Source organism: Ixodes scapularis, unplaced genomic scaffold (assembly GCF_016920785.2).
Source record: "Ixodes scapularis isolate PalLabHiFi unplaced genomic scaffold, ASM1692078v2 PGA_scaffold13__105_contigs__length_92229423, whole genome shotgun sequence".
In the NCBI taxonomy this organism is placed as follows: Eukaryota; Metazoa; Arthropoda; class Arachnida; order Ixodida; family Ixodidae; genus Ixodes; species Ixodes scapularis.
This window is the reverse complement of record NW_024609839.1, coordinates 44,747,148-44,756,622: the sequence shown is the minus strand read 5'-3', so window position 1 is coordinate 44,756,622 and position 9,475 is coordinate 44,747,148. Positions and strand designations below refer to the sequence as shown.

The 9,475-nt window shown below is 44.5% G+C and overlaps 2 protein-coding genes across 2 annotated transcripts; both read right to left on the bottom strand.

The window, feature by feature from the left end:
* Positions 1 to 713: 713 nt before the first annotated feature.
* LOC115308205 (intracellular coagulation inhibitor 1-like) lies at positions 714 to 2,571 on the bottom strand. The gene is made up of 2 exons (XM_040210759.3): positions 1,709 to 2,571; positions 714 to 1,029 (listed from the first exon to the last, which is right to left on the bottom strand). Exons 1-2 carry the CDS (start codon positions 2,569 to 2,571, stop codon positions 714 to 716), a joined length of 1,179 nt encoding a protein of 392 aa, XP_040066693.3.
* Positions 2,572 to 4,321: 1,750 nt separating this feature from the next.
* On the bottom strand, positions 4,322 to 8,827 carry LOC115312011 (intracellular coagulation inhibitor 1). The gene is made up of 3 exons (XM_040501058.2): positions 8,777 to 8,827; positions 7,798 to 8,675; positions 4,322 to 4,663 (listed from the first exon to the last, which is right to left on the bottom strand). Exons 2-3 carry the CDS (start codon positions 8,667 to 8,669, stop codon positions 4,357 to 4,359), a joined length of 1,179 nt encoding a protein of 392 aa, XP_040356992.2. The 5' UTR covers positions 8,670 to 8,675; positions 8,777 to 8,827; the 3' UTR covers positions 4,322 to 4,356.
* Positions 8,828 to 9,475: the final 648 nt, after the last annotated feature.

Here is a 9,475-nt window from a genome sequence, read left to right as displayed (position 1 = left end):
CAAAAGTGCAAGATGCAAATTCATTCTACGTTACCAGTGTTGCACACCTCCTTTGGGCGGGCGGTATATTTATTAAAAGAAGCAGTAAAAACTTTTACCGCATACTCTCCTCTTTGCTCCTGGGTGGTCACAGAACGACTGACCACAGTAACGCATTGGATGGCACACATCGCCAATATCGCGTCACTAAGGATGCAGTGCTTATTTTCTTGAACAAACATATTTTCCGAAGTTCGGTTTGCATTTATTCAACACTGAGGTTTTATTTGTATCGTCATCCAAATGTCACATATAGCTAGAACGACGCACTCGAGAGTTCTTTGCCGATCTTGCAAAATGACCAGTTTGGTGCCCTGCGTACATCGCACTTCTCGGCCAACTTCGTTGCTACGTTGGCTGACCTTTGTCCATATGTATTATCCAATGAGATCCTATACAGCGCAATTTGACATGAGTGACGCTAATAATACCTCACCAAAACAAAACCGTCAAGAAATAAACACTCCATCAGTTTTTATTTCAGTGTTTGACAAAAACCTGCCAAACATTATTTATCTCCAAAATATCAAGATGGTAGCTAACGCTTCGCTAAAATAAAAATAAAATAGCTTTTGTTAGAATTTAGGTTTCTGCTTGGATGATACGTTCTCATTTGTTCGACCAGTCTTCGCTACTTGCTTGCTTTGTTACACTTTGCGAACGTCGTTATTCAATCAGAGTTTGTTCACCTGTCCCGCAAAGAGAATGTCACGCGTGTCTTTGTTCCGGATAAAAAAGAGGAAAGGGTGGTCAACGGAAACGTGGGCTGTCAGATCTCCACCAACAATAAGGGGCACAGCAACGGCTGTGACGGCTGCCGCCTCGCTGTATTTTTCATTAACCTCGATGACTGCCTTGTGGACAACCTTCGACACACGCAGCGCCTCGCGGTCACTGATGCCCGACAGGTCGGCGCCATCGCTGAAGATGTTCCTTATGCCCAGGTTATTCAAAGGTTCCTTGAGAGAGTATTCTGTCTCAAACTTGAACCTTGAGGAAAGACAAAAAAAGGCAAAATACATTGTATGGGGTCAAACAACACCGTGATTACTTAAGAGAAACCTAACCCTCTAAGAGTCTTGATGAACATCAGAAAACTTTGGGGTAACTATATAATAACTAAGCTTACTGACGATTCCTGCTCCAGACACTGACACTTCCACGAACCTTTCCATTTATATCTTCGTCTCGATTTTTAAAAGATTGTTAAAAAAGAAAATTCATGAATGCCAACAACGAAAAATTAAACTTCTAAACACTCGAACGCAGACACGAACAGTCCCAGTGAAACTACGTACCTTAAACATGGCATTCAAGGTTTAATGGCTTAAATGTTGGGTGCATGGTCTGCTGGCAAACTTTTTGTGGCGCTATTAAAGTGGCGAAACTAAAGTTTTATATTACGTGCAGAAAACCCTATCTCGTATGGAACGGGAAGGAACCTTACTTCAGGGCGTTAGTCAGGAGTTTTCGTAGATCGTTTTCGCCGTCGCGCAACGCCCTCCGCAACCCGCTACGATACTCGGAACTTTGCAGTCAAGGCTATCGGCGCGCAGGCGCAGTATCAACTTCTTCGTTGCGGAGGGCTTGGAGGAGGATGAAACGTCAACGAAAACTCTCTATTATTTACAATCCAAGCACCATATGCGTAGTTATCGGGGGTACTTACTTCGGCAGGGTGAGGTATACCTCTCTCTCCCTTAGTTCTGCGAACAGATGCTCAAAAAGGTTCACTGTGAGGTTCCCTTTGAGGGCTTCTACTCCGTCCTTCTTTTGGGGCAGCATGATGGTCATGCTGTAGTCGTGCCCACTGTAGGGCAGATCGACCATATCGAGTTGCAAATGATCAAAAAAGTTGTGATGCGTGTTGAATACACCTTGCATAGTGTCGACTTCGGTAGGAGTGAGTCCACCATTAAAGAATCGTCGCTTTCTCGTCAGCTTCTCATTAAAGCCCGTGCTCCACACTCCCTTGAAATAGATGGCATTGAGCAAGAGCATCCGCGTGTCAGGGCGAGGCGGCTCGCTGAAAAGTTTCTTGATTTTTTGCTCCGTCCTGTTTTTGACCCATCCGTTGATTATGTTCACAGCTTCCTGTCCTTTCTGTTTAAAATCGACCTTGTGCAGTTCCGCTTGGAACACGTTTTTGATGGACTCTTTGTACGCCGGTAGGACACTAAGACTTTCGTCGACAGCCGCTCCGTTAAACACGTTAATCGTCGTGTTGGAAGCACCAGGCAGAAAGTTTTGACTATGGCGAAAGTGCGCGTCAAGGACTTCGTCTCTGGTTAGCCCTGACTGAGAGTAACCCAGGCCCCTCAGCAGCTCTTCTTGTGTTTTACCCTTAGCGCCAGCGTATGCCATTCCCATCGCCATAGACACGCTGTAAGGTGAAAAAAATAGGTTTTCTTCTCCGCTGCTTGGTAGGTTCTGAAGAAGCCGGATGCCGAAATGATTGTTCGCTGTAGTTAGCTTGTCTTTTTCGCCGAGGACAACGGCGCAGAAAGGCAGGATCACAAAAATGGCCCTCATCGTGTTGTACCCTGCGTTTGGACGCGAAATAAAAGACATTTATATTCTTATTTGCTGTAACCTATCTCTTAAACTTCGCTCAGTAAAAAAACACAAAAATTGCCCCAAATTTGACACATACGAAAAAAAAAAAAAAAAAACTTCAAGCCTTTTTATTCTGGAGAAGAAGACTAGCGAAGCTGTACTATGGTGGGAATGAAGTAATGGCCGTCCGCAAGTCGGCAAGCCAGAGTGAAAAGGCTGGAAAGGTTGCCGCAATCTTTTGGCGATGGTGGCAAGCAGACAACCGGCAAACACAACACTCTGGACAGCTGCCGCCATCTATGAGCGACGGTGGCAACCAAAGTGTTGTGTGGACATTTGTTTGGTACCGGACATGATCCTGGGGAAACTAGCCCTTAAGAGCTCCGCTCTAATATAATTGGCGTGTTTGTCGCCCAGTATGTCTCACGTGGCGAACTAAAGGTCAACGTATCTCGTCGACGCTACAAAAGGCAGCTTTATAAACGACAGGGGTAAGTTTTCAGCAGTATACGATCACTTGTTCACAAGTATTTTCTTGTCTCGCCAATCACTGGCATTCAAAACGCAGGAAAGCATAGCGAGAAAGTAAATATGGCATTTCTGCGAGCATCACTAATGAATAGTTTTCCCGATAGGACTTGGCCGTAAGAATGCGACGCGGGATGTTGTGCACAAATGATACCGTGAAGCGGTGTCACAGGGCGTTCACTTATGAGAAAAACAGTCTCCGCATTGTCCCATTCTCATTGTGCACTTAGTTCATGCACTCACTGCAGGCGCAAACCAAGGTCACTTAATATTGGTGATCACTTTAAAAATGTATGCAAAAACAACTCGTTTGTCGGGAATTTGAGAGCGATGGAGAAGCTCATCGTTAGGTCTAAACGATGTTTTCAAAACTGTACTCACCCCTTAATGGAAGGCAGTCGTGTGAATCGATGGATGGGATACACGTTCAAAATATATATAGGAAGCACGCGTCCCAGCTTCGTCTCTATAAGGGCGGATTGTTGAATAGGCGCTTGCGGTGACCGCCGGCAATGAACCGGTTATTAAGGTGCCCTCGCTGAAACCTTGCCTCGCGACTGTTTGGGTACGTGTGTGACGACATCAGTATTGATTGCTTTTCTCTTGCGAAAGCTTACGGCAAGACGTGTGTATCTTAGAGCGCAACGTTCTGAGCAAGCAGCCTCTAAAAAAAAATCGCATTTTTAGTAAACTGAAAACAATTGTATCAAGGGGCTTAAAATATCAAAATAGAAAATATTTACGAGAACAAAGGATGGTCCAGGTGAGCTGGTGTAGAGTTACCGTATTCTCTAACCACCTGACACTGGGAGGAAAACGAGAAGAATTCAAAGTAGAGGAAGTAAGAAGCTCAATAACAAAAGGAAACGGCTCAAAAGTGATTGATTTTTACTGTGTATTTTCAATTTTGGTTTTTTCTTGTTCTCCACCCTTCGTCAGGTGGTTTTAGAGAATTGTCAAATATTTGTTTTGGTTTCTTGGGCTTGGCTGATCGCATATCTGGGAGTTTTGTACCTGGTATGTAAATAAAGTTAAACTTTCCACACACAAAAAAAAAAAACGCTATTATTCAAAACAGTAAAAATTTTACTCCTCGTCCCTATTGTAGCATTATTTGCTTGTATCTTCGGTTCGACCTCAATATATTTCTTAGCAAAGGTGCAACCTTCTTAGGCACCTTCAAACATAAAGTCCCCCGTAAAAGGTTTGAATTCTTTTATTGCACCACGCATTCTACAGGTTGTTGACTTGACCAGCAAAAATTATGTCATTCGTCCTCGTGTTCCGTATGAACAGGAGGAACGGATGGTCAGCGACAAACGCCACCGGCATGGCACTGCCGGGCAGGATGACGACACCCGTGGCTGAAGACGCTTCGCTGCCTTCTTCGCTCACCTCCAGAACCGCCTTGTGGACGACGGCCGAGACGCGCAAATTTCTGTCGCTGATTCCGGAGAGGTCGGCGCCATTGCTGAAGATCTGCCTTATTCCTAGGGCTGTCAAGGGGCCTTCCAGCTGGTATGTACTCTCCAGTTTGAACCTGTTCGAAAAAATTTCGATCGGAAAGACGGTAGACGTTAGAGTTTGTAGGATTTTCCTTGTTGCTACTCGTATCGGAGAATGACCCAACGCACTGCTTCAACCACACGTAGTCATTTATTCACTGTTATCTCCCGCGCCACTATCTACAAGCCCCCGCGCGTACGCTGCGACGGCCTTTTATCAACGGCAGAGCGTCCCTCGGGTTGCTAATTGCACATGGCTGCCTCGCGATGGAAATGACAGCGGCCGAATTAGTATGCGGGCAAATTGGTCCAGCGCTATGGATCCCCAGGTTGCCCATAAGTTCTAACATTAAAAAATGACAGTTTTGCCCACCAGAAAACATATCTCACGCCATTGGTGGCAGTACTCTCATCTTTTCAGCAAAAGAACACGCGTTCTGGTTTTTATCTAATAAATTAAAAATGTATTTAAACCTGCTCACTAGACGAAGTTTTTTTATTGTTGAGGTCAACCTACAAACGATCTGTATACTTGGGTATGATTGCAACGAAACATACAAGGTGTTCAGTGATGTAATTGGCCTAAGCCGTTTTGGAGCACCTTTCGGAGCAGCCAAAACAGTGTTTCGGAGCACCAAAAATGGCCTTCGTAGCAGATATTCTTAGAAAAATAAAAATATTCGTTTTACGTGCTGGACAAACGAAGGGCACTTTGCTCGCTGAAATAAACGAATTATAGTCAAGTTCGACCACCTAGGAGTCTTTCAAGATGTAACTGAAATGTCAATGACATGACAGATTTTGCAATGCTTCAGTTAAATGGTACCTATATATGTACCCACAATAGATAGATAAGAACCAAACTTAACAAATTCAAATGTATTTAAAAACTAAATTTCACATATTAAAAACTATTTGAAAATGACCAGCTTAGTAGTAAATTTCCCAGCATTAGGTTGACTAGTGATATAATATAATAAATGGAAGCAGTCTCCGACTGATGAAATACATAGCTACTGCAGTGCAATGCGAAATTGCACACAAGAAAATGGTGCTGTACGACTAGCGGGTACTTTTTGCTTTTCAAAACTTTCTGCGAAGCTGCTGCAAGCTTCGCTTTGGCTTAGGCTAGTAATGAATGTCCACTTTTTATGTCTCCAAAGAAACATTGAGACACGTACCCCACAAGTCTACAGCGCTCTAGGAGTTGCCGAAAAATTTTGAAAAACCGCTTCCCACCGTTTTACTGATTCCCGACGTGCCAGACTTTCGTCAAAAGTAAACGTAAAACAGTGGATTGCAAGCGTCGCGGCTGGTGCCTCTGTCGTGCAATGATGTTCGCATGCACATCAGGGCAACTTCGGCAGGCTTGCAGCTGCACATGCTTCGTCGCGCGAGCGGAGACGGCTGTTCGATCGAAACGGAAACCATGCCACTCCGCTCCGTCGCCAACTGGTCTCCAAAAATGTATGTAAAATGTAACTGCCCAGCATGCGACAAAAAATAGTTCAGCGGCGCGTGCTTGCAAGGCCGGCAGGCGAGGTACAAGCTAAACATACCAAAAAAAAGAAAGAACCTGAGCGCATCGATGCAGGACATCGCGAGTGAGGGTCAAAACGTTCTTGGAGCGCTTTGTGCAACGACTGAACTCGAGACAAACAAGCGCGCTGTGCGGGTTCAGCGTACATACAATTGCCTTCTTTGCTTTAGCTCACTTCTCTTCACCAACTTTCTTGCGCGACAGATTTTTCACGTACCGGGGTCCCTCTCGATAGAAAGTCAACCAAGAGAAACCTAGGTAATCAATACTTAGACACAGCAGTCTTCGAACTAATGAGGGATTTTTCGTAGTAGCGTCTGTTTTAAACAAGACCAGGAATGTTGATGAACATGCGGCGGTCCTTATGTTTCAGTTTAGGAAGCTCCATATCTGTACCGACGTGCGGACTGGCAGGCAGGACAATATAGTTTTCCCGTGGCCGTTGCTTGCAGAGGCGAGTGCTTCAGCTCAAAAAGTAACTCCCGCCGCGCAAAAACGTAATTTCGTTTCAGTGTGACGGCATCGTTGGTAGCCAGCACGTTAGCGTCGGAGCGTCCGCACAGGCCCGCCCATCTATAGTTGTAAAAATAAAAAAATAAAAAATGCGAGACGACATTTACGAGACGACGAGAGCGCGAAAGAAGAGACGGAGGGAAAAACCATGCGAGACTGGATGGGCGATTGATGTAACTAAAGCAAGGGTGCAGGCAAGCTGGTTCAATACTGAGATTGGAGTTTTTTGCCTGTCCTACGTCCCTTCTTTTTCCCGGCTCCAGGGTTACAATGTCACAATTGATGCAGAGTACTTTGTGTCGGGTGGCCGCTTGCGCCACCTTGCTCACGCATACTCAGTTACGGTACTCAGTTAAGTTTCGGTTTTGAAAGGCGACCAAAACTGGTCCTTTGGAGCAGGCTTGGCGCAGATTACCCATATTTTGGCAAAATGTAGCAGGATGTAGCAGGGTTAGCCCCTTGGCGCAGTTTGGCGAAATTGGCACACCAATCACATCACTGGGTGTTCTTTCTTTTCTTTTTTTCTTTTTTGTAATAGGATAATAAAGTCTAAACACAAAACTGGCCGGCGTTTATTTTTTCTGCCATTTGCTTTAAATTTCAAATTCAAAGCGTAACGCCAGTAGAAAAACAATTGAGTCATATCTATGAAGCCAAGAAGCGCAGAAATTAATGAAATAAGTAAGCGTAATTAATAGCGCAGGCAAGCTGGTGAAATGTCATACTGATAAAACTCCGAGACAAGGAGAACAAAAAATGAACAACACGACGACGTCTCAAAACCCAGCTTTTGAGACGCCATTGTGTTGTCCTTTTTTTTTTTTTTTTTCTTGTTTTCTCCTTGTCTAAGGGATTTATAGGCAGAAATTCATGTTCAAGATATCTCTTGCCGGTCATTTCGTCGCTTTAACAACAAAACTAAAGACATTGACAGTCTAAACTTAAAGATTTCACTTTCTGTACCGTAATATAGTCTAAAATTAGCTAACCGAAAGCTCATCCGACAAGTCAGATTGAGACATTGTGTTTGCCGTCTTTTTTGCCTCTGTTTTTAGTATATCGAATAACAAACAGTTCACCTACTTAGTGATGTTGCCCTAAATAAGGTATACTCACTTTGGTAAGAAGACGTCAACATCCCGCTCACGAAGTTCGGAGAGTAGACTCCTCAAAATTTCCACGGTGAGGTTCCCCTTGAGCTTGTCGACACTATCGTTTCGCTTTGGTAGCAGGATGACCATGCTGTAGTCACGACCACGGTACGGCAGTTCAGCAACGTCCACATCTAAGTCGCCGAAAGAGCCGTAGCCAACGTGCATATTCTGCATCATGGTGTCGACTAGGATAGGAGAGACGCCACCGTTCCAAAATTGCCTCCTTCGAGTGAGGGCCCGGTCAAACTGCGTATTCCATACGCCTTTAAAATAGATGGCGTTCAGCAAGACAAGCTTTGTCGCCGGTGAAAGAGGCTCGTCAAACAGTTTGTCAATTTTATCCGACGTTTTTTGTTTTACCCATCGGTTAATGAATTCAAAGGCGTCCTGTTGCCTATGCACGAAGTCAACTTGATGCACTTCGGCGTTGAAGGAGCTTTCCAGCGTGTTCCGGAACGAGTCCAGGAGGGTCAAATTCTCCTGGATAGCCGCACCGTTGGCAACCTTGAGGGTCGATTGCGACTCTGAAGACAAGAGCCGCTGAGTGTGGCGGGCGTACGAGTCTAAAACTTGCGGAGCCGTAAGTCCGGACGCTGAGTAACCTAGGCCTCGGAAGAGTTCCTCCGCTGTGTCTCTCCTGGCTCCAGCGTACGTCATCCCCATGGCCGTCGAAACGCTGTAAGGCGAGAAGAAGACATTGACTTCCGCGGCACTTGGCAGAGCGTGGAATAGCCGAAGACCGAAGCGGTTGTTGGCCAGGGTCAGCTTCAATTCCTCTTGGGCTTTGCAAGATACTACAAGGACAAGAAGCGCTGCAAGACGGCCCAACATCATGGCTCCCTGTGGGAAAAACAAAAGGAACCATATTTGAAAAATGATTGTCAAGTTTAGACAAGTTTATATCGAAGTCTGACGAGAGAAAATAGTATTGGACAAAATACCTGGAAATGTAGTGGGACAGTAGTAGTTACGCTTGGAGTTCCCCTCTGCCCTTGCCTGCGGAGTTACAAAACAAAAAAGCTAATTCGGACATCTATATTCAGTAGAGCAATCAGATACGTTACTTCTAAGGTTTGCATCACCAATCTCGTAGTGTTTTAGTCGAGTAGTCATTAAAAAGTAACGGCAACCAGCAGTATGATATGGTCCCTCCGTAAAGGAAGGAAAAGTCGAATTCGAGTTTGCAAAAAATAAACTTCCAGATGCGACCATATTTCTTCAGAAAACTTCGTTGAAAGACATAGATGGGGATTTTGCTTTTATGCACTTTATTTTAGATTGTATTTAAGGAACTTTACCACCACGCTGTCATTACGCTTTTTAAAATTTAGAACTTTGTTCAATATTGCTAAAAACTTGGGCACTCCAATATTTTGTCTTTAGTTAACAAACGTTTTGAATACACAGGAGAGGGGATGATATTTGGAAGATGTTTGAACGACGACTGGAATCGTCACACCAAATAAGGAGTTATTTATGCTTGTTACTTAATATACCCCATTTTACCAGTCTATTCACAACGTGCATATATTCGAGTAAGCTGTAAATCACGCGGTTAAAAGATATCCCACCAGAAATACTTTCACGTAGCTGTTAACTAGGGACAAACCTATAAACGTACAGCCACAGCGGATGAATGC

What these genes read in the sequence shown, in the direction of transcription:
- LOC115308205 (XM_040210759.3), bottom strand. Translation starts at nt 2,571, where the DNA reads ATGAGGGCCATTTTTGTGATCCTGCCTTTCTGCGCCGTTGTCCTCGGC. An exon ending in GTATACCTCACCCTGCCGAA is followed by an intron (nt 1,030 to 1,708) that starts GTAAGTACCCCC and finishes TCTTTCCTCAAG; the next exon opens with GTTCAAGTTTGAGACAGAAT.
- LOC115312011 (XM_040501058.2), bottom strand. Translation starts at nt 8,669, where the DNA reads ATGATGTTGGGCCGTCTTGCAGCGCTTCTTGTCCTTGTAGTATCTTGC. An exon ending in GTTGACGTCTTCTTACCAAA is followed by an intron (nt 4,664 to 7,797) that starts GTGAGTATACCT and finishes TTTTTCGAACAG; the next exon opens with GTTCAAACTGGAGAGTACAT.